The sequence below is a fragment of the Pseudophryne corroboree genome, chromosome 4 (genome assembly GCF_028390025.1).
Source record: "Pseudophryne corroboree isolate aPseCor3 chromosome 4, aPseCor3.hap2, whole genome shotgun sequence".
Lineage (NCBI taxonomy): Eukaryota > Metazoa > Chordata > Amphibia > Anura > Myobatrachidae > Pseudophryne > Pseudophryne corroboree.
In genome coordinates, this window is record NC_086447.1 from 75,937,341 (window position 1) to 75,962,600 (window position 25,260).

A 25,260-nucleotide genomic window follows, 5' to 3' on the forward strand; every position below is an offset into this window, starting at 1 on the left:
CAATATATCTTTTGCTGATCTGCAGGTGTGTACAAGCAATATGTCTGTGAAAGACGTCTTTCACAGATATATTGCATCTGCTGTGCAACACAGCAGATGACCAATATATCTGCAGATATATTAGTGCATCTTTCAGTGTGTATGAACAATCTCCATCTGCACATATAGCTGCAGATAGATTTAACAGCAGATATATCTTTAAGATATATTGGTGCATCTTTCTGTGTGTATGAACAACCACCATCTGCAGATATATCTGCAGATCGATTGAACTGTAGATATATCTGCCAGTGTGTACCCAGCTTTAGACGTGAAAAGATCTCTTTTTAGAAACGTTTTCTGTTGAAGGCCTCACTCATATCTTCTACAGATGGAGCAACGCTAATCGTGGCTCCGTCTGCACCGCAGCGCGCCCACCTATCGCAGCGTCTGGGATGGGGGTGTGTGTGAGACGCGCACGTTCCCCATTCACTGCAATGGGAGCGTCTCTGTGCACTCCCATAGCGCAGCTAGGCGCCGGTTCACCTAGCCGCGCAGGGAGTGCACGTTTGCGATGGAGCCGCATCGGATGAGCGCGGTTCCATCTGTGCCTGATTTTCATTGCTCTCTGACTCTTTTGAACTAGTCCAGCTGCATAGTGCTGAGGCCGATCATAGGAGAGGATGGTCCGTTGCTGTTGTTGCATCAACTACAGCATGTTTTGTTTGAATCTGTGTTAAAATTTCTGCAAAAACCGTTATACAAAATCGACCCATATACTAGTCTAACTTCACATTCATAGGATACTTCATGATACTGTTACATGATACTATGATGTTACAGTGCAGCACCCGGCTCTCTGTTACTGGGGAGGAGCTGGCATTTTGGTGTCAACCCTCAGAGGATGACACCCGGGTGCAGCTCGCACACCCCTCCCCCCCCCCCACTAATGTTACTGCATGTAAAGCCCAGTAGACTCTAACCCTATACAGAAATGTTACTTGCATTATGGTCCATCCACAATCTTCCAGCTTCCTCTACGTGTCCTGTGTGGTCCTGAAGGAGGACAGAAGATAGATATTTGTGTACTGCTTATACTTTATATAGACATTTACATTTCTAACAAACTATCAATGTTTTATCTCTCTTTTACAGTAGACTCTGTTCACCATGGACCCTGTCACAATTCTTCTGTCCGCTGTGGTCATCATATACTTGGCCTATGTTTTTAACAATCAGAAACAACACAAGTACAAGAATTTCCCCCCAGGACCAACACCTTTGCCGATCATTGGGAATATACACATGATTGACATGGCAAAGCCTCAGAAGACGTTTGTTGAGGTAACACAACACATCTGATAACTATCACTATATTATATATGCTACAATTATAATACATATATTTTTTATTTTTAATAATTTGTTTCCTACACTAGTCCAGAAATGTCTTGGAAGCTATTTAAATGAGAGAAAAAAATCAAGGGCAGTACATTAACTTCCCCACATTCTTTACAATAGGAAAAATGGGAAGACATTTGCTTATATTTACTATACTGGACGGGATCGGGTCAGCATACCGGCATTCGGGATGCCGGCAGTCAGAATACCGACCCCTGGAACCTGACTGTTGGTAACCCGATCGTAAGTATGCCAGACAAGGTTAGGCTTAGGCTGTAGGGAAGGAGAAGGTTAGGTTTAGGCACAATAGGGAGGGTTAGGGTTCGGCTTTGGGTAGAAAGGGTTTTGGGGGGGGGGGGGTTCATGGGGAGGGTTACAATAGTTACCTAGCAGGTGTCAGGATTCTGCGTGTTGGGATGCCACTGTTGGTATTCTGTCAGCGGCATCCCAACCGCAGGGATCCTGATACCATTCCTCCTGGACCTCTAATGGCCAGGGACCAGTTGTGTAGGAGACTGCAAATGTAGAATGGTCCTGTGCACTTAGTTCTGTTATTTGTCATTATCCTGAGGTAAATAAAATACCATGAGTTTGCTTGCTGCGTTATTGTAATGTCTTCTTTCCCCAATCAGATTAGTTTGATTCCATAGGGTAATGTTACACTCTTCATCCCTAGTGGTTAAGGCATGATACCTGGACAATTAATGGTTTCAGAACTTGTATTTCTTTATAGCTTACTGTGGGCATGGGTTGGAATCAGGGGTGTGTGACTGGTGCTGATGCCCAGTGTGCAAGACTGAGGGAGTGGCCTGGTTGCTACTCAGATATCACAGCGCCACCTTCTTCTACCTGGAGAGGCACTGCAGAGAAATCTGCAAGATGCTCCCTTCCTATTCCTCCTCTGGGGGTTCCCAGCTAGAGTACTGGTTAGGATCCCAGCTGTAAGAGTACTGGTTAGGATCCCAGCTGTAAGAGTACTGGTTAGGATCCCAGCTGTAAGAGTACTGGTTAGGATCCAGCTGTAAGTGTACTGGTTAGGATCCCAGCTGTAAGAGTACTGGTTAGGATCCCAGCTGTAAGAGTACTGGTTAGGATCCCAGCTGTAAGAGTACTGGTTAGGATCCCAGCTGTAAGAGTACTGGTTAGGATCCCAGCTGTAAGTGTACTGGTTAGGATCCCAGCTGTAAGTCTACTGGTTAGGATCCCAGCTGTAAGTGTACTGGTTAGGATCCCAGCTGTAAGAGTACTGGTTAGGATCCCAGCTGTAAGTGTACTGGTTAGGATATGAGCTGTAAGAGTACTGGTTAGGGTCCCAGCTGTAAGAGTACTGGTTAGGATCCCAGCTGTAAGAGTACTGGTTAGGATCCCAGCTGTAAGAGTACTGGTTAGGATCCCAGCTGTAAGTGTACTGGTTAGGATCCAGCTGTAAGAGTACTGGTTAGGATACCAGCTGTAAGAGTACTGGTTAGGATCCCAGCTGTAAGAGTACTGGTTAGGATCAAGCTGTAAGAGTACTGGTTAGGATCCAGCTGTAAGAGTACTGGTTAGGATCCCAGCTGTAAGAGTACTGGTTAGGATCCAGCTGTAAGAGTACTGGTTAGGATCCCAGCTGTAAGAGTACTGGTTAGGATCCCAGCTGTAAGAGTACTGGTTAGGATCCCAGCTGTAAGAGTACTGGTTAGGATCCCAGCTGTTCTGATACATGGGAGAGAAAGATTTTCCTTGCAGTCTCAGGTTCTTATTATATATTAATGTGTATGCACTTCTCAGTAATTTATCTTATTCCTTAGTATTACCAATGATCACCTCCCAATTTTATAATTTTCATGGTTTAATTTTATGAATGTAGTGCTCTAATGTCCCCATACACAGCTCTTGGCATCAGGGCCATAACTAAGGTGGTGCATACTGTGCTTTGCACACAGTGCATTTGCCCTGTGGGTGCACCATCCGTATCCACCCCAATTGAACGCCTTGGTACTCCTGGGCAGCTGAAGCATGGTCCTTTGTAAACATTATTGCAGGCAGCGTCTCTCCCCCATGTGCTCGGCCCTCCCTCCTGCTGCCAGTGGACAGGGGAGGAGAACAGAGGATCTGAGAAGAGGAGGAGCCAGCGGGCAGGAGGGGGGAATGTTTGAGTAGATGAACGGGTCGAGAGAAAAGGACGGGTTAGTGTTGTGTTGGTAAACCGCCACCCCACCCGACACCACCACACCCAGTGGGTGGAGGGGGGACAGGAATAATGAGGAGGAAGAGGAATGAGGTGTAGGTGTTCTACCTGGCATAATGTGTATAAGGGGCTCTGTTGTGGTGTAACATGTATAAGGGATACTACTGTGTGGTGTAATGTGACTAATGGATAATACTGTGCGGTGCAACGTGTATAAAAGACACTACTATGCTGTGTAATGTGAATGGTACTATTCTGCGACCATGCTCCTTCCCCATGAAGACACACCCTTATATTTTTGACACGAACTGTCCCTATTTTAAATAATGGGGGAGAGGGGGTGACAATTCTTTCTGGCACGGGGCACCAAAATGTCTAGTTACAGCTCTGCTTGACATGTTGTGTGTAGGTGCACCTGCCCTTTAGAAAACTGTCCCTGGAAATTGCACTAAAATTTTGGCAACTGTATTTTAACATTCTCCGGTTACTATAGTAACACCTTTATTGAGATTACCTTGTATTGAATAAGCTATGAGTTCCAACTGTATCTCACCATTACTTCCATTATGTAATGCTGCATATAGCCCAAATAACTTCAGCTGTTTGCTATAATTACAGATGGCTAAGACGTATGGCCCAGTATTCAGCGTCCAGTTCGGCATGTCAAAGACGGTCATCCTATGGGGTTATGATGCTATTAAGGATGCTCTAATCAACCATGCTGAGGAATTATCTGACAGACCTCACGTCCCCATCATTGCTAAAACAATGAAGAATAATGGTAATTTTTTTTTTTCGTTTCTTATAACAAAAACAAAAAAGGCAGATGGAGAAAGCTCAGTATGATCTGTGTCCAGCATCTGCAGGTTATATCAGAGACATCGCGGCTGATTCAGAGTTGCATGCAATTTGGACACATCAGCAGGCAAATGATGTACATGAGAACAGATGCTCGTAGTCAGAGTGAGATGCATTTGTGCAGACGCACTGGCCCTATACTTAATAATAATAATAATTAATAATAATAATTTTATTTATATAGCGCTCTTTCTCCAATAGGACTCAAGGCGCTTAACAGATACATAGCATAATATAGTACAGAAAATAATGAAGTACATTTTCATAAAATACAGAAGCATGAAGATACTAAAAGGGACATTATGGAAATGCTTGAGTAAACAGGAAAGTCTTGAGTCTACTTTTGAAGGATTCTATAGTTGGGGCCTCTCGCACTGTGCGGGGAAATGAGTTCCATAGAGTCGGAGCCGCATGACTAAAAGCTCGACCCCCAGATGAATTACGGAAGATTCTAGGTACTGCTAAAAGTCCTTGATCTACACATCGCAGTAATCGAGTGGGGCAGTATGGGGTCAGAAGCTATTTCAGGTACCTTGGGCCCTGGTCATGTAATGCTTTGAAACTCAGTAAGCCAATCTTGAAGATGATTCGCCATCTTACAGGCAGCCAGTGAAGGGAGTAGAGGATGGGTGTTATGTGGCTAGAACGGGGCTGGTTGGTTAACAGCCTGGCAGCTGTGTTTTGCACCAGCTGTAAGTGGTGCAATTCTTTTGCTGGGAGACCAAGGTAGAGGGCATTACAGTAGTCTAATCGAGATGATACAAATGCATGTATGACTTTTGGCAGATCATCTGAGGGAATTAAGTGCTTGATTCTGGCTATGTTCCTCAGGTGAAAGAATGTGGATTTGATTGTGGCTGATATCTGATGTTTAAGTGTCAAGCCACCATCCAGGACAACACCAAGATTCCGCACACGATCACTGGTCTGTAATTCTGAATCCCCAAGTGTAAGTCCAGTTGGTTGGCTATGCTGCGGTCTTGTCCTTTGATGTTGCGGTCGTATCATAAGGACCTCTGTTTTATCCGGGTTCAGTCACAGCCAACTGGCACTCATCCCCTCCTGTAGCTCAGCTAGACAGCCATTTAGGGTTTCTATTGGGTTATCAGTGCCCGGAGCAAAGGACAAGTACAGTTGTGCATCATCTGCATAGCAGCGGTAAACCAGGCCATGGCGCCTGATTATTTCGCCCAATGGGAGCATGTATACTGCAAAAAGCATGGGGGATAGTATTGAACCTTGTGGGACACCACATGGCAATGGCACTGGGGGTGATGAGTATAATCCAGACGATACTCTCTGTGACCTGCCTGTGAGAAATTATTTGAACCAGCTTAGGACTGTGCCATCCAGACCACAGAAATGTATCAGTCGCTCAATCAGAAGCCCATGATCCAAGGTATCAAATGCTGCCGAGAGATCCAGAAGGATTAATATTGAACAGTCACCTCTATCTCTTGCCATCAGAATATCATTTAACTAGAGATGAGCGGGTTCGGTTTCTCTGAATCCGAACCCGCCAGAACTTCATGTTTTTTTCACGGGTCCGAGCAGACTCGGATCCTCCCGCCTTGCTCGGTTAACCCGAGCGCGCCCGAACGTCATCATGACGCTGTCGGATTCTCGCGAGACTCGGATTCTATATAAGGAGCCGCGCGTCGCCGCCATTTTCACACGTGCATTGAGATTGATAGGGAGAGGACGTGGCTGGCGTCCTCTCCATTTAGATTAGGGTTGAGAGAGAGAGATTGCTGTGATACTGTAGAAGAGAGTGCAGACAGAGTTTAGTGACTGACGACCACAGTGACCACCAGAGACAGTGCAGTTGTTTGTTTTATTTAATATATCCGTTCTCTGCCTGAAAAAAACGATACACACAGTGACTCAGTCTGTGTGCACTGCTCAGCCCAGTGTGCTGCACATCAATGTATATAAAGCTTATAATTGTGGGGGAGACTGGGGAGCACTGCAGGTTGTTATAGCAGGAGCCAGGAGTACATGATAATATTATATTAAAATTAAACAGTGCACACTTTTGCTGCAGGAGTGCCACTGCCAGTGTGACTAGTGACCAGTGACCTGACCACCAGTATATATAATATTAGTAGTATTGTATACTATCTCTTTATCAACCAGTCTATATTAGCAGCAGACACAGTACAGTGCGGTAGTTCACGGCTGTGGCTACCTCTGTGTCGGCACTCGGCAGGCAGTCCGTCCATCTATAATTGTATATACCACCTAACCGTGTTTTTTTTTTCTTTCTTTATAGTCGTCACGGTCATACTAGTTACGAGTATACTACTATCTCTTTATCAACCAGTGTACATTGCGGTAGTTCACGGCTGTGGCTACCTCTGTGTCGGAACTTGGCAGGCAGTCCGTCCATCCATAATTGTATATACCACCTAACCGTGGTTTTTTTTTCTTTCTTTATACAGTCGTCATACTAGTTACGAGTATACTACTATCTCTTTATCAACCAGTGTACAGTGCGGTAGTTCACGGCTGTGGCTACCTCTGTGTCGGAACTCGGCAGGCAGTCCGTCCATCCATAATTGTATATACCACCTAACCGTGGTTTTTTTTTCTTTCTTTATACAGTCGTCATACTAGTTACGAGTATACTACTATCTCTTTATCAACCAGTGTACAGTGCGGTAGTTCACGGCTGTGGCTACCTCTGTGTCGGAACTCGGCAGGCAGTCCGTCCATCCATAATTGTATATACCACCTAACCGTGGTTTTTTTTTCTTTCTTTATACAGTCGTCATACTAGTTACGAGTATACTACTATCTCTTTATCAACCAGTGTACAGTGCGGTAGTTCACGGCTGTGGCTACCTCTGTGTCGGAACTCGGCAGGCAGTCCGTCCATCCATAATTGTGTATACCACCTAACCGTGGTTTTTTTTTCTTTCTTTATAGTCGTCACGGTCATACTAGTTACGAGTATACTACTATCTCTTTATCAACCAGTGTACAGTGCGGTAGTTCACGGCTGTGGCTACCTCTGTGTCGGAACTCGGCAGGCAGTCCGTCCATCCATAATTGTATATACCACCTAACCGTGGTTTTTTTTTCTTTCTTTATACAGTCGTCATACTAGTTACGAGTATACTACTATCTCTTTATCAACCAGTGTACAGTGCGGTAGTTCACGGCTGTGGCTACCTCTGTGTCGGAACTCGGCAGGCAGTCCGTCCATCCATAATTGTATATACCACCTAACCGTGGTTTTTTTTTCTTTCTTTATACAGTCGTCATACTAGTTACGAGTATACTACTATCTCTTTATCAACCAGTGTACAGTGCGGTAGTTCACGGCTGTGGCTACCTCTGTGTCGGAACTCGGCAGGCAGTCCGTCCATCCATAATTGTATATACCACCTAACCGTGGTTTTTTTTTCTTTCTTTATACAGTCGTCATACTAGTTACGAGTATACTACTATCTCTTTATCAACCAGTGTACAGTGCGGTAGTTCACGGCTGTGGCTACCTCTGTGTCGGAACTCGGCAGGCAGTCCGTCCATCCATAATTGTATATACCACCTAACCGTGGTTTTTTTTTCTTTCTTTATACAGTCGTCATACTAGTTACGAGTATACTACTATCTCTTTATCAACCAGTGTACAGTGCGGTAGTTCACGGCTGTGGCTACCTCTGTGTCGGCACTCGGCAGGCAGTCCGTCCATCCATAATTGTATATACCACCTAACCGTGGTTTTTTTATACCACCTAACCGTGGCAGTCCGTCCATAATTGTATACTAGTATCCAATCCATCCATCTCCATTGTTTACCTGAGGTGCCTTTTAGTTGTGCCTATTAAAATATGGAGAACAAAAATGTTGAGGTTCCAAAATTAGGGAAAGATCAAGATCCACTTCCACCTCGTGCTGAAGCTGCTGCCACTAGTCATGGCCGAGACGATGAAATGCCAGCAACGTCGTCTGCCAAGGCCGATGCCCAATATCATAGTACAGAGCATGTCAAATCCAAAACACCAAATATCAGAAAAAAAAGGACTCCAAAACCTAAAATAAAATTGTCGGAGGAGAAGCGTAAACTTGCCAATATGCCATTTACCACACGGAGTGGCAAGGAACGGCTGAGGCCCTGGCCTATGTTCATGGCTAGTGGTTCAGCTTCACATGAGGATGGAAGCACTCAGCCTCTCGCTAGAAAAATGAAAAGACTCAAGCTGGCAAAAGCAGCACAGCAAAGAACTGTGCATTCTTCGAAATCCCAAATCCACAAGGAGAGTCCAATTGTGTCGGTTGCGATGCCTGACCTTCCCAACACTGGACGTGAAGAGCATGCGCCTTCCACCATTTGCACGCCCCCCGCAAGTGCTGGAAGGAGCACCCGCAGTCCAGTTCCTGATAGTCAGATTGAAGATGTCAGTGTTGAAGTACACCAGGATGAGGAGGATATGGGTGTTGCTGGCGCTGGGGAGGAAATTGACCAGGAGGATTCTGATGGTGAGGTGGTTTGTTTAAGTCAGGCACCCGGGGAGACACCTGTTGTCCGTGGGAGGAATATGGCCGTTGACATGCCTGGTGAAAATACCAAAAAAATCAGCTCTTCGGTGTGGAAGTATTTCACCAGAAATGCGGACAACAGGTGTCAAGCCGTGTGTTCCCTTTGTCAAGCTGTAATAAGTAGGGGTAAGGACGTTAACCACCTCGGAACATCCTCCCTTATACATCACCTGCAGCGCATTCATAATAAGTCAGTGACAAGTTCAAAAACTTGGGCCGACAGCGGAAGCAGTCCACTGACCAGTAAATCCCTTCCTCTTGTAACCAAGCTCACGCAAACCACCCCACCAACTCCCTCAGTGTCAATTTCCTCCTTCCCCAGGAATGCCAATAGTCCTGCAGGCCATGTCACTGGCAATTCTGACGATTCCTCTCCTGCCTGGGATTCCTCCGATGCATCCTTGCGTGTAACGCCTACTGCTGCTGGCGCTGCTGTTGTTGCTGCTGGGAGTCGATGGTCATCCCAGAGGGGAAGTCGTAAGCCCGCTTGTACTACTTCCAGTAAGCAATTGACTGTTCAACAGTCCTTTGCGAGGAAGATGAAATATCACAGCAGTCATCCTGCTGCAAAGCGGATAACTGAGGCCTTGACAACTATGTTGGTGTTAGACGTGCGTCCGGTATCCGCCGTTAGTTCACAGGGAACTAGACATTTTATTGAGGCAGTGTGCCCCCGTTACCAAATACCATCTAGGTTCCACTTCTCTAGGCAGGCGATACCGAAAATGTACACGGACCTCAGAAAAAGACTCACCAGTGTCCTAAAAAATTCAGTTGTACCCAATGTCCACTTAACCACGGACATGTGGACAAGTGGAGCAGGGCAGGGTCAGGACTATATGACTGTGACAGCCCACTGGGTAGATGTATGGACTCCCGCCGCAAGAACAGCAGCGGCGGCACCAGTAGCAGCATCTCGCAAACGCCAACTCTTTCCTAGGCAGGCTACGCTTTGTATCACCGGTTTCCAGAATACGCACACAGCTGAAAACCTCTTACGGCAACTGAGGAAGATCATCGCGGAATGGCTTACCCCAATTGGACTCTCCTGTGGATTTGTGGCATCGGACAACGCCAGCAATATTGTGCGTGCATTAAATCTGGGCAAATTCCAGCACGTCCCATGTTTTGCACATACCTTGAATTTGGTGGTGCAGAATTTTTTAAAAAACGACAGGGGCGTGCAAGAGATGCTGTCGGTGGCCAGAAAAATTGCGGGACACTTTCGGCGTACAGGCAGCACGTACAGAAGACTGGAGCACCACCAAAAACGCCTGAACCTGCCCTGCCATCATCTGAAGCAGGAGGTGGTAACGAGGTGGAATTCAACCCTCTATATGCTTCAGAGGTTGGAGGAGCAGCAAAAGGCCATTCAAGCCTATACAACTGAGCACGATATAGGAGGTGGAATGCACCTGTCTCAAGCGCAGTGGAGAATGATTTCAACGTTGTGCAAGGTTCTGCAACCTTTTGAACTTGCCACACGTGAAGTCAGTTCAGACACTGCCAGCCTGAGTCAGGTCATTCCCCTCATCAGGCTTTTGCAGAAGAAGCTGGAGACATTGAAGGAGGAGCTAAGACAGAGCGATTCCGCTAGGCATGTGGGACTTGTGGATGGAGCCCTTAATTCGCTTAACAAGGATTCACGGGTGGTCAATCTGTTGAAATCAGAGCACTACATTTTGGCCACCGTGCTCGATCCTAGATTTAAAACCTACCTTGGATCTCTCTTTCCGGCGCACACAAGTCTGCTGGGTTTCAAAGACCTGCTGGTGAGAAAATTGTCAAGTCAAGCGGAACGCGACCTGTCAACATCTCCTCCTTCACATTCTCCCGCAACTGGGGGTGCGAGGAAAAGGCTCAGAATTCCGAGCCCACCCGCTGGCGGTGATGCAGGGCAGTCTGGAGCGACTGCTGATGCTGACATCTGGTCCGGACTGAAGGACCTGACAACGATTACGGACATGTCGTCTACTGTCACTGCATATGATTCTCTCACCATTGATAGAATGGTGGAGGATTATATGGGTGACCGCATCCAAGTAGGCACGTCACACAGTCCGTACTTATACTGGCAGGAAAAAGAGGCAATTTGGAGGCCCTTGCACAAACTGGCTTTATTCTACCTAAGTTGCCCTCCCACAAGTGTGTACTCCGAAAGAGTGTTTAGTGCCGCCGCTCACCTTGTCAGCAATCGGCGTACGAGGTTACATCCAGAAAATGTGGAGAAGATGATGTTCATTAAAATGAATTATAATCAATTCCTCCGCGGAGACATTGACCAGCAGCAATTGCCTCCACAAAGTACACAGGGAGCTGACATGGTGGATTCCAGTGGGGACGAATTGATAATCTGTGAGGAGGGGGATGTACACGGTGATATATCGGAGGATGATGATGAGGTGGACATCTTGCCTCTGTAGAGCCAGTTTGTGCAAGGAGAGATTAATTGCTTCTTTTTTGGTGGGGGTCCAAACCAACCCGTCATTTCAGTCACAGTCGTGTGGCAGACCCTGTCACTGAAATGATGGGTTGGTTAAAGTGTGCATGTCCTGTTTATACAACATAAGGGTGGGTGGGAGGGCCCAAGGACAATTCCATCTTGCACCTCTTTTTTCTTTTATTTTTCTTTGCGTCATGTGCTGTTTGGGGAGGGTTTTTTGGAAGGGCCATCCTGCGTGACACTGCAGTGCCACTCCTAGATGGGCACGGTGTTTGTGTCGGCCACTAGGGTCGCTTATCTTACTCACACAGTCAGCTACCTCATTGCGCCTCTTTTTTTCTTTGCGTCATGTGCTGTTTGGGGAGGGTTTTTTGGAAGGGACATCCTGCGTGACACTGCAGTGCCACTCCTAGATGGGCACGGTGTTTGTGTCGGCCACTAGGGTCGCTTATCTTACTCACACAGTCAGCTACCTCATTGCGCCTCTTTTTTTCTTTGCGTCATGTGCTGTTTGGGGAGGGTTTTTTGGAAGGGACATCCTGCGTGACACTGCAGTGCCACTCCTAGATGGGCACGGTGTTTGTGTCGGCCACTAGGGTCGCTTATCTTACTCACACAGTCAGCTACCTCATTGCGCCTCTTTTTTTCTTTGCGTCATGTGCTGTTTGGGGAGGGTTTTTTGGAAGGGCCATCCTGCGTGACACTGCAGTGCCACTCCTAGATGGGCACGGTGTTTGTGTCGGCCACTAGGGTCGCTTATCTTACTCACACAGTCAGCTACCTCATTGCGCCTCTTTTTTTCTTTGCGTCATGTGCTGTTTGGGGAGGGTTTTTTGGAAGGGACATCCTGCGTGACACTGCAGTGCCACTCCTAGATGGGCCCGGTGTTTGTGTCGGCCACTAGGGTCGCTTATCTTACTCACACAGTCAGCTACCTCATTGCGCCTCTTTTTTTCTTTGCGTCATGTGCTGTTTGGGGAGGGTTTTTTGGAAGGGACATCTTGCGTGACACTGCAGTGCCACTCCTAGATGGGCACGGTGTTTGTGTCGGCCACTAGGGTCGCTTATCTTACTCACACAGTCAGCTACCTCATTGCGCCTCTTTTTTTCTTTGCGTCATGTGCTGTTTGGGGAGGGTTTTTTGGAAGGGACATCCTGCGTGACACTGCAGTGCCACTCCTAGATGGGCACGGTGTTTGTGTCGGCCACTAGGGTCGCTTATCTTACTCACACAGCGACCTCGGTGCAAATTTTAGGACTAAAAATAATATTGTGAGGTGTGAGGTGTTCAGAATAGACTGAAAATGAGTGTAAATTATGGTTTTTGAGGTTAATAATACTTTGGGATCAAAATGACCCCCAAATTCTATGATTTAAGCTGTTTTTTAGTGTTTTTTGAAAAAAATACCCGAATCCAAAACACACCCGAATCCGACAAAAAAAATTCGGTGAGGTTTTGCCAAAACGCGGTCGAACCCAAAACACGTCCGCGGAACCGAACCCAAAACCAAAACACAAAACCCGAAAAATTTCAGGCGCTCATCTCTACATTTAACACACACACCAGGGCTGTTTCAGTGCTATGTCTTCTCCTGAATCCTGATTGGAATGGATCATAAATATCGTTGTCAGGCAGGTTTCCAGTTGTTTTGCAACAACTTTCTCAATAACCTTTCCTAGGAAAGGAAGGTTTGATACCGGTCTGTAGTTGGTCATGCAGACGGGATCTAAATTAGGTTTTTTAAGAAGCGGTCTAACAATTGCTTCCTCTAGGGTTCCAGGAAAGATGCTTGTCTGCAAAGAGCATTGTACAATTTTTGCAAAGACAGGACCAATTTTATCCATACAACCTATTAGAAGCTTGGTTGAGGTCGGGTCCAGATCGCAGGTGATGGGACGCAAAATACGAGCAATTTCAGCAATGTCCTTTACATCCACTGGGTCAAAGCTGGTCCATGAAGGCAGGTAGCTTATATTGGCATGCTTTGTAGTTTGGCACTCCTTTGATGGCACTGTGGAGATTCCAGCACTTCTGTCTGCAATGGCAGCCACTACCATTATCTGCGAGTAATTGCACCAGCATTATCCTTGTTTTATATATTTTGTCAACATTCATCATGTCAATACTAATGGCATGTAGACATGATTAGAATTTTGGCAAAACGTTCCTGGTGGTCAAACGGTAACTTACAATGTTTGAAGGGTCTGGCGGCTCTAGAAGTGTCTTCCCGGTCAGATAACGGGGACTTCCAGCAGATTCTGCAGCAGTTAGTGGTGAGTATTGCTAGATCCTAACCCTAACTCCTAACCTTAATCTGCAGCCTTCACCTAACCACCCCTCCTGCACCTTTACCCTCCCACTAGGGCCTATCCCTCCCCTCTAGCATTGTCACTCCTTCCTAGTACCTAACTCTAACCCATACCTTCTGCAGCCTAATCCTAACCCTTCCGTTCCATAACTTAACTACTACCCTTCCCCTAGTCCCTAACTTTAACCCTTCCCTTGCCCAGCCTTACCCTAACCTTTCCCCTACTACCTAACTCTTCCCTTATTTAGCCTAACCCTGACTGTCAACATCCTGGGAATTTTCTAATTTTGCATGTTGACCATTCAAATAGTACATTGTGATGTCAACAGTATGATTGTAAATCTCCACATTTGCAGGTGCAGAGCCTTGCGCAACCTGCGTACAGTACGTGCTGGCACCTGAATACTTTGAACAATTATGGGCAATTCATAGTGGTACACAATGCTTTTTATTGTAGGAAAATAAGTTCAGGAACTGTGGGTGGGCAGAGGTGAGCTGTGATGTGGGTGGAGCTACCAAAGGGAAGTGGAATCAATTGGCACATAAACTTTTGTTTTAAACACATAATGCCCTGAGTACTGCCATATATACACATAATGCCACCAGTAGTGCCAGTTACACATAATGCCCCAAATAGTGCCAGTTACACAAAGCTGCATGCAGTGCCAGATACACAATATCCCCAGCAGTGCCAGATACACAGTGCCCTCAAGAGTGCCAGATACACAATGTCCCCAGCAGTGCCAGATACACAATGCCCCATCAGTGCCAGATACACAATGCCCCCATCAGTGCCAGATACGCAATGCCCTCAGCAGTGCCAGATACACAATGCCCCTAGCAGTGCCAGATACACAATGCCCTCAGCAGTGCCAGTTATACCAGTACTATTATTTTATTTATTTTAAATATTTATTTTTATATTTATTTATTTTTAAATAGGTTCAGGAACTACGGGTCTGGGGGTGGAGTTATTAAAAAAGTTATAGATAGACAGATGATATTTAGTTTTTAGAAAAGAAGGCACTCAAATGGACTTTAAAATAAACTTGTCTTATGGAAAATACATTTTGGCCCAGGACAGATTCAGGAACACAGTTCCTGATGATGTCATAGTTAATGAGAGGTTCAGGAACACAGTTCCTGCTGGTTCCTGCTGAAAAATAGCACTGGTGGTACAGATCTCAGCTGTATTTTACACTTTCAACTGAGCTGGGTTACATTGGCAGTTGCATGTATAGAAGCTTGACACCTGGGCTTGTTGTGTACATGCTGATGGAATTGCACATTCATTTATGACTACAGAAAGAGACCACAATTGGAGACATGCATAGCTCTGAAGCAGGTCCAGTAAGCATGGGGCCTGAAGCATGGCGAGCACAGTGAGCCCATGAGGGGACTCACTGCCGGCTTTAAGTGGCTGGGGCTGTAATTATGTAATACATAGCAAATCACATCATCATGCTCCATTGCCTCGCCCTGGTGCGGTATGATATACCAGCAGATGTAATGCCGGCTGTCAGTATACCGACAGTAGCATCCTGCCTAGCGGTATACCGGCAGTGAGTCACCTCATAGGCTCGCTGCACTCGCCACGCTTTGGGCTGGGTGGCGAGATTTGCTTACCGCAGGTTCTATTTCCACTTGGCTGGTGGCATGGATCCACCAACCGAGTGGGCATTACGGGGGTGTCGGGATTCTGACCGCCAGTAAAATTTCGGATTTCAGGATTACGGCATCGGTCTCCTGAAGGCCGCGATCCCGACCACTGGGGGCCTCAAGGTGGTGGAGGCTCTCCCCCTAATTTGGGAGTCTCCTGGAGGATCTGGAATAGGGGGGTAAGTATTTATTGTTCACAGAGGTATGAGGGAATTTGTATTCTTGGTGAAGCTCACATCTTACCGGGAATATTTTATTTGCAGAACTAGTGTGTACTGTACTATAAATCTGCACACTGACATGTATCCTATCTGTTCAGGTATTGTCTTTGCTAAAGGTGAGAGCTGGAAAGTGATGAGACGATTTGCGCTTTCAACATTACGAGATTTCGGGATGGGGAAGAATGGCATAGAAAACAAGATTATTGAGGAGGCCGAATGTTTAACCAAGATATTTAAATCCTATGGGGGTGAGTTGTTACTATGCAATATCCACAGGGACAGAGGCTAGAGATTACTATAGAATTTTAGTTATGTTATACACACAAATTATTTGCCATATGTTTATACTGTATACTCCTCCCAATTTGACATCAATGACAAGTAAGATTTGAATCATTTAATATAAAATGAATAGTATCACTTGCTGTGCGTTTACGTACCATATCAATTTCACAGAGGAAGGTGCTATTATGTTGGATGAGCAAATATTAGTTAATCTGTCAGAATGTGGATATTAATGTTAGGCTGCAGAAGGTGTTTAGGGTTAGGCTGCAGGGGTTAGCTAGAGGGAGGGTTAGGGGTAGACGATTGGGATTACAGAGAAATACTTACCGGAATGTTGGAGGATTGGAGGTCTGATCCAAAAATGACTGACAGGACCTGCTACTAGAGCCGCTGCTGCAGCTGTCAGCAGAAGGTATGTCCTCATTGAGCCACCAGGAAAATTACAGATGGAGCCACACTAGTTGTGGCTACGTCTGTGACTAAGCGCACCCCTGAACGCTGAGAGTGTCTCCGGTTGGGCGTGCGCGACGGAGATGCGCCCCATTCACTTGAATGGAGAGCGTCTCCGTCAGGGCAGGTGTGCCGCGCCCGAACAGAGACATTCAGAATGGGAAGCGTCTCTATGCACTCCGGGCGTGACTAGGCGGACGGATCACCTAGTCACGCTGGGAGTGCGCATTTGCGATGGAGCCGCCTCAGATGAGCACTACTCCATCTGTATGTTGACATTCTAACATGTTGACATTTCACTACTGACTACATGATAAATATCGACATGGTCAGTGTCAACATTATGTTCATGTCAACATTTTCATATTGTTGTAATGCAGTGTATGAAAGAAGAACACTAAGGCTGAAGAACAAACTGCATGTTCACAAAAGAGTCTAAGGGTGTCCACAAGAGCTATGTCCGAGTCTGACCTTTCTGATTCTGACACTGTAACCCTACAGAAGCCTCCTTCCACGATTGCTGAACACTCTACAATTGTGGTGATGAGTAGTAGTAAAACTAAGGATGGTGATGGTTTAGAGTCAGACATGGAAATCGAGGATGCTACTGTGGAAGTGCAACAGGATGAGAGGGAAATTTGTGTATCTGATGCTAATGAAGATGATTATGATAAAGAAGTTGATCAAATTCAGGAGGAGGATGTTGTTTTTGTCAAAGTAAGTCAGCAATTCCTGCCAGTGACAAGAAAAAGGACATTAATATGCCTGGGCAAAGGACAAAAAAAATCCACCGCTTTCATGTGGAATATTGTTTCTCATCCCTGTTATGTCATTTGCAGCGAGCTCATGCAAACTATTTATCAAGATCTGAAAAATCCTGTAAAATAATTCAAGCAGTCCAGCATTAGCTACCAGCAGTTTTGACCAGCAGATGCAAACTTCACCACCAACACCTTCTTTAACCTCCTCATTATTGATCAGTAATAGTACTGTTGTAGCCTATTTGCAAAGGATAAAGAGAGGGTAAACAATTCCTCCCTTATCCAGGATTCCCAAAAAAGAATCCTTCTGCACTAGATGACCAAGATGAATAGTAGTTTCAAACAGTGCTTGACTGTGAAACAAATATTTGCAAGTATGACAGCCATCATTCTACTCTACAGTGGATCACTGAAGCCATAATGGCTATGATAGCACTAGATCTGTGTACAGTATCTGCTATCAATGCATCTGGTTTTAGACCATTAGTTGTGGTCATGTGTCCCTGCTACCAAATTCCATCTCTATTCCATTCTATCAGAACATCAATTCCTCACCTATACCAGTAAGTTAAGCAAAGTTATTATTTGCTTATAAAATGTGATAGTACCGACTATCCACTTAAATGCAGCTATATGGACAAGTTTTACTAATCAAACTAAAGATGACATGACTGTGACAGCCCACTGGGTGGGTGTATTGCCTGCAGCAGTAGTATCTAGCATACAATACCAGTTCATTTACAGGCAGGCTATTCTCGCTGGCTTCGCTAAAAGGCATACCGGTACCAATCTGTTGGAAAAACTCAACAGTGTTATAGCAAAATGGCTTGCCCTGCTATGGCTTTCCCCAGGATTTATTATTTCCAATAACACAAGTAACAGTGTAAAAGCAATACAAGAGGGTGAATTTCAACACGTATCATGTTTTGTGCATACAATAAACTTTGTGGTTCTATTTTGGCATTCAGAAACCACATTTGAAGATAGCAGAGAATGCAAGAAATATTTACTGTAATTTGCCATGCCACCAACTGAAGCAAGCGATAGTTTCCAGGTGGAGTTACACTCTCTATATGCTTCAGCGACTGGAGGAACATCAACAATCCATCCAAGTGTACTTATTAGAGCATGAGATAGAGAAAGGGGGACATGTTACAATTTCTGTGAGGAAGACCTGTGCCTTCAATTTCAACAAACACAAACTTCTTCTGTAACAGTAGATTCCAATGGGGATGAGCTAATATTTTGTAATGGCATTAATATTAAGATAAGAGAAGGATGATGATGAGTCTGGCATGTCCCAAATGTGATGATTAATAACAACACTGTTAGTTGCATTAAACCCATTGTCGTTTACCCAGTCGACAAAGATGTAGTCTTCTGTAGGGGCCCAAACAAACCTAGCACTTTAGCCACAAGTTCCTGTCACTGAAGTGCTTGGTTTGTTAAATTATGTATTTCCTTTTTAATATACAGTACAACATAAGGATGGGTGGTTGGGCCCAAGGACAATTCCATCATGCACCACTTTATTTTCATTATAAACTGTATCTTTTATTGTCCTGACTCCTGGGGCCTCTGATTTGCTGCATGGATCAGTTTGCAATTGCATTAGAATTTAATAATTTAGAAATCAAACCTCACAATTAGGATACTTGTTTTTTTTTTATTATTTCTTCCAGAATATTTTTTCTTTAAAAAAATTGTTAATAAATAATAATCAATTAATATTCATCAATCAAAAATGGATAAGAAACCTCACATTTAGGATTCTTGATTTTAATAATTCTACATACAATATTTCTATTTTAATATTTTATTAAATAATATCAATCAAATCTCCTGTTTGGATGCTTGTTCTTTAATACTTTGTTCCATATCTTTTATTTTTCAATCAAATAATCAATTAATGCTTTATGTGTCTTCCACTTCTTAGTCCACCTTCATTTTTTTTACTGTCCTTGGGCCTCTGATCTACTGTAGTTCTTGATTATTGAAAACAGTCTATGGGGTTATATAATTTACTGAACTGCCATTCTGCCTGCCACTGCTGTACCGCAATATTTTATAGATGTGCTATATGCTTTTTCAGTAACTGCTGTGTGTTTGTGCCACTGCTCTTTCATTTCATTTAGCCATCCAGCTGGTTGCAACTGATGGCCAATGTTGGTGAACAGTATTGTAAGCTGGTAAAAATTAACTGGAAATATAATTGATGATTTTAGCTGTTTTTATCAGTTTTCAAGAAATCCAAAACCAAATCCATGCCAAAACACTTGAAGGTAGTTTTGCCAAAACAAAAGAAAACAAAACATGATGGTCCACACACATTTAAAAAAAACTATTTCTCTTTTTCCATTTCTAGGAAAGGCTTTTAATAATTTGACCATCATTAATGCTGCTGTAGCCAATATAATTGTGTCCATACTACTCAGCCATAGATTTGAATATGATGATCCAACCCTACTGGAGCTCATGAGATCAGTTAATGAAAATGTCAAACTCCTGGGAAGTCCTATGGTCCGGGTAAGTTATTGTCATATTGCTGTTTCAAGGAATTTTTCTTTTACAGTACTTCATTTGTTTTTTCTACTTTCGTGTGACAAATATTCCCTGCATTCAAAGCCTATTCATTAAAATATCTCCACAATCTGCCAAATACAATTAATATTTCAGAATTTTTGTCATACTGTCATTTTTAACTTAAGATATACTAAAAGACTTTAAACTGGTCAGTTATTTCAGGATAGCTGGTTGAGTGAATGTAAACCATTTATCTTATGAAGACTAATTTTTACAGTCAAACATTAAAAATTTGTCTATAGAGGGTGAGGGTAACCATCAGGGTGAACTGGGACATCAGGTAGGTGGACTAACAGAGGTAGTGAGGTATGAGGACTGATAGACTTGTATTAAGGTTCTGAGTCTGGAGGGCTCATTTGAAGATGTGAAGGCTAGCAAAACTCAGAGGGAGGGAATGAGTTCCAGAGGGGCAGGACAGGAGAAATCTTAGATGTGGCCATGAGATGAGGTGATCAGAGCAGAGGTGAGATAGTAGTAAGTTGAAGAGTGAGGTGGGACGAGAGGCAGTGTGGATGGGAGGTGAGTAACTTAAGACTTTATGAGGGATATTCAATTGTTTGAAAAGTCAGTTGGGTGTCTGTTTTTTCCTGTCTAATAGACAGGAAAAAACAGACACCCAACCGACTTTTCAAACATTTGAATTCCCCCCTATATGTCAGTGTTTGAAGTTTAAACTGTATTTTGTGGTGAATGGAGAGCTAATGAAGCAATTTTCAGAGGGGGGATGGCTAACAAAGAGTGGTGAGACCACAAAATGAGCAGTGTTCATGACAGATTGAATGAGAAGAGATGAGTGAATGAAGATCCAGAGGTTTGACTATTGCATATTTGAATGAAAGTTTTGGTGGTGTTAATCATAAAGAAGCAAATGATTCTAGAAATATTACGAAGCTGGATGTGGCATCATTAAAGTACTAAATGTGGGTAATGAAGGACAGGGAGGAGTTGAGGTTATAGGCCAGGCAGTTGACTTGAGGGACAAAAGTGAGTGTGGTGCTGTCAACAGATTGTGAGAGTAGGGAAGTTAAGGGGTCTAGATTGAGGGGAATACAATGGTTTATTTTTAGACATATTCAGTTTGATAAACCATTGGGAAAGCAAGGGTAAGACAGAGATACTGTACAACAGAAGATGGTTGGAGAGAAGACAAGGAAGGAGAGAGAGATTTGTGTGTCATTGGCATAGATGTGGCACAGGACTTCTAATTCTGCTATGCAGTTGAAAAAGGCCATAAGGTTTAAAGGGTCCAGAACGGATCTCCTCGTCAAAAACTGGAGGACACAGTGGGGCGGCGCAGTTGCATGTGCTATGACCATGCCATTTAAGTGGTTAATGATCAGATTTTTTAATACAATGATACTGAATATGCATTAAATAGCTATTATTTATATAATTTGATAATTTAAAAAAAATCAACAATTTTGGGGACTTTATTTATTTATTTATTTATTTATTAACAGTTTCTTATATAGCGCAGCAAATTCCGTTGCGATTTACAATTTGAAATAACAATAACAAACTGGGTGATAACAGTCATAGAGGTAGGAAGGCCCTGCTCGCAAGCTTACAATCTATAGGGAAATAGGCATATGTACACAAGGAAAGGTGCTATCTATTGCATAGAATGAGAAGACATGTGAGGATATGTGTGGACAGTACAGAGTGGATGTAATTTGATAGGAAGGTTTATGAAAGTTATGTGGTCGGTGTAACAGACGCAGCCCCAGCTGGCTCTTGAGGAGTACTTTTTGCCAGCCTGTTTCTGGATTCAGTGCGTTAGTGTAAAGAGACAGGACAGAACTCACCTATACAGCATGCTGCCTGGATTCACAATAGAACTGAACATCACATATTATTGTGAAACATTATCCCCCTGTTATATGTGTTTGTGCTTATCAGGGAATAATATGTCTAGCCTGATATTTTGTACAGAATGCATATGAAGATGTATATATATGAATGTATTGGTTGTTGTACTATAGTTTGTAAAATAATGTGTGTGTCCCCTCCCCCCCATGTGACTGCTTTGATAACCTGTTTGTTTGCTGTTGGAGATACAGCCAGTCTCAGATGTCAGTCCATGCACCCCCCTCATTCTTCCCCAGACAATGGATTCCAGGCCACACAATCAGATTAATTAAGGTTCATTTAATTAACATTTATTGTGTGCTAGAGGACATGCCTGGGCATGTTGAAGTAGGTCTGTCTGAGGGTGTTCTGTGGTCAGCCCCTTTAATGTAACCCACCCAATACAGAGCCAGTAGGTGTCGCCTTATGGTAGGACATAGAAAGGTTTGAGGATAACAGAGGCTTTTAAAACAGAGGGTGCATGGAAGTTCCTGGCCTGAGAGGAGTGATGAGTTTGGCTTCTGAAAGCTACTGGTAAGATAGTGCTGCCAGTGTGCTGAGGCCTAGAAGCATTGTTGGAATCCACTGGTTTCAAGAGACTACTGGACGTGCACCGAGGGTGAGATCTACACAGAAGGACAGAGAGAGTGGATGTACCTCTGTAGTGGAGACACTGACTAGGCATTGCGGTGCCGTCAGTGGCAAAGGGCACTGTGTGAGCTGGTATCCCAGACTTGGGGACTCAGAACCACTGCTGACAGGAGACTGTAATTCTAAACTACTGTGGGGACTTAGTAAGTAAGATACCATCCTGGCACGTAATAGTTACTGTTTTGTGTACTGTGTGTGTATTTTTACAATAAAGGGCATTTGCCACTTTACTAAACTGTTTACCTGAGTGATCTGAGAATCCGTATCCTCACAATTGGTGGCAAGCAGTGGGGTCACTCAGTCCCAGTTTACCCTGGGTAAGGCTGCGAGAGGTGTCAGCGGAGGGCACCTAAGAGCCTTGTAAACAGTTTGGCACACAGTAGCAGGTATCTTGCTGAAAAGTTGTTAGTACATTTGGAAAGTCAGCAGCATGGAGGCAGAAACAGAGGTGTACAAAAACCTCAACAAGAGATTCCTGCATATGGTCTGTCGAGCGCGCGGTATTAAGGTGACCGTAACGGATGTAAAGGAATCCCTAATCGCAAGATTGGTTCTATGGGATCGAGAACACCCTGATAATGAGGTGGAGGACTCTGAGGAGTCGGACTAGGAGGAACAAGTGACGGAATGGTTGAGACCTTCAGCCGGGACATTCGATGCCAGTAACCGCAGGGAGAGCGGAGGATCGGAGGTGGGATCCCGAGGGTTAGTACAACCCCGTCTGAAAGCCCTTGGAGAGGGGAAGGTTGGAAAAACATTTGAAAGGACACCGGAGGTATTACAGGCCCATCTAGAAGCACTGGGAGATGGCGCGACACCCGAGGATCGGATGCGGGTAATAAAGGAGGTGCTGGGATTACCAGAAGACAGTCCTACAGTGCGGACTCTTGCACCAGCAGCCACCATTCTACAGACTGCCCTGTCCCATCAGGATGTGCCCCTGAGAAGTTGTCAGCGACGCAACCTGGCGCCTGAAGTTTCATACAGAGGAGATTTGCCAAACCAGCGACTGGGTCAGAGGATGGAGAGCTCGAGCAGTCGGCTGATGGAATACACTCTAAGGTGGCATGAACAGACCAGGGAGCAAGGTGTGTTGGATCACTCCAGGAGGCAGTTATCCCCAGAAAGGCGTACATGGAGTCTGGACCATACTGTGCGGGTAAGTGCAGTGAATGCTACCCTGTGCTATTCTATGCAAGAAATATCTGAGGAACAGCTGAGTTATAGCATTCCTTTACAAAGTACTAACCAGTCAGCTAAGGTGCCTGTGGTGGGAGGGCTCGATACCCCACACACAGAGGACAAGACACAGAGTGAGGATCTGCTTGATATAACTACAGACCAAGCAGAGGTGCTGCTACCCAGCTTTCCCTTTTCAGAGGTGGAAAATGAAGAAATGGTGAATGAATGCCAGTTCCAAGAAGATGTTGGTGTCAAGGGCACCAAGGAGCTGATAAGGGCCGAGGACTCACTGCTGCAGGTGAGGTCTAGTCTGCCAGTGGCACCTGAACCAGCTGCCCAGTTTACTATGCTAGTGGAGGCCCAGAAATTATCAATTGAGGGCGTAGAAGACATTTCAGACCCAAGGGAGGGGGTAGAGGCTTTTGAGGGGGGAGCACGTGGAGAAGAATTACAGATACTCACTGCTCCCCTGCAGCCAAATTCATCCCAGTGGTTAAGTGCAGAAGAAGGGCCCCAGCCACTGACTATCCCTGCCAGGTTTCCTGATGCAAGGCTGGTGATGCAGATTGTGCTACCCTGTGATACCTCAGAAGTAGAGGGAGTAACGTCACTCAAAATGGGGGAGGGGGAGGCAAACCACTGTCCAGATGCACCAGAGGTGATGGAGGTGGAGTTCCCAGGGAATATAGTGTTGGGGAGGGAGAGTGAGGACCCCAGAGACCAGATCTTGTTGATGCAGTTCACTCTCCTCTCTGATGCACCAAAGATAAAGGGAGTGTTGTCATCCAAAAAGGAGGGTGGTGAGGGAAGCATCTCTGATGATCAAGGATACCCACTACCAATCAGGCTGTTTAAACACAGTGCCTGGGATATTGGAGGGGGTCTTAAAAACTGTGAACTGCTGAGCCCAGACCCTCCACCGCCAGATGGAAATGTAAGCCCACACCTGTTTGACCCAGGCGGTCCAGATGTGATATCTGCCCATCCCAAATGGGTTACTCGTCACTGAATCGCAGCGGCTGGAAAAAGTAGGGGAGGTGTGTAACAGACGCAGCCCCAGCTGGCTCTTGAGGAGTACTTTTTGCCAGCCTGTTTCTGGATTCAGTGCGTTAGTGTAAAGAGACAGGACAGAACTCACCTATACAGCATGCTGCCTGGATTCACAATAGAACTGAACATCACATATTATTGTGAAACATTATCCCCCTGTTATATGTGTTTGTGCTTATCAGGGAATAATATGTCTAGCCTGATATTTTGTACAGAATGCATATGAAGATGTATATATATGAATGTATTGGTTGTTGTACTATAGTTTGTAAAATAATGTGTGTGTCCCCTCCCCCCCATGTGACTGCTTTGATAACCTGTTTGTTTGCTGTTGGAGATACAGCCAGTCTCAGATGTCAGTCCATGCACCCCCCTCATTCTTCCCCAGACAATGGATTCCAGGCCACACAATCAGATTAATTAAGGTTCATTTAATTAACATTTATTGTGTGCTAGAGGACATGCCTGGGCATGTTGAAGTAGGTCTGTCTGAGGGTGTTCTGTGGTCAGCCCCTTTAATGTAACCCACCCAATACAGAGCCAGAAGGTGTCGCCTTATGGTAGGACATAGAAAGGTTTGAGGATAACAGAGGCTTTTAAAACAGAGGGTGCATGGAAGTTCCTGGCCTGAGAGGAGTGATGAGTTTGGCTTCTGAAAGCTACTGGTAAGATAGTGCTGCCAGTGTGCTGAGGCCTAGAAGCATTGTTGGAATCCACTGGTTTCAAGAGACTACTGGACGTGCACCGAGGGTGAGATCTACACAGAAGGACAGAGAGAGTGGATGTACCTCTGTAGTGGAGACACTGACTAGGCATTGCGGTGCCGTCAGTGGCAAAGGGCACTGTGTGAGCTGGTATCCCAGAC

At 44.9% G+C, this 25,260-nt stretch overlaps 1 protein-coding gene across 1 annotated transcript in view; it reads left to right on the forward strand.

Moving 5' to 3' along the window:
- Positions 1–1,138: 1,138 nt before the first annotated feature.
- The window catches only part of LOC134908917 (cytochrome P450 2K6-like), a 36,020-nt gene continuing 11,898 nt past the window's right edge, over positions 1,139–25,260 (forward strand). Inside the window, exons 1-4 of the mRNA XM_063915156.1 lie at positions 1,139–1,323; positions 4,169–4,331; positions 15,684–15,833; positions 19,447–19,607. Of these exons, the coding sequence (XP_063771226.1) occupies positions 1,150–1,323; positions 4,169–4,331; positions 15,684–15,833; positions 19,447–19,607 (648 nt within the window). The 5' untranslated portion in view covers positions 1,139–1,149. The remainder of the gene's footprint in view (positions 1,324–4,168; positions 4,332–15,683; positions 15,834–19,446; positions 19,608–25,260) is intronic.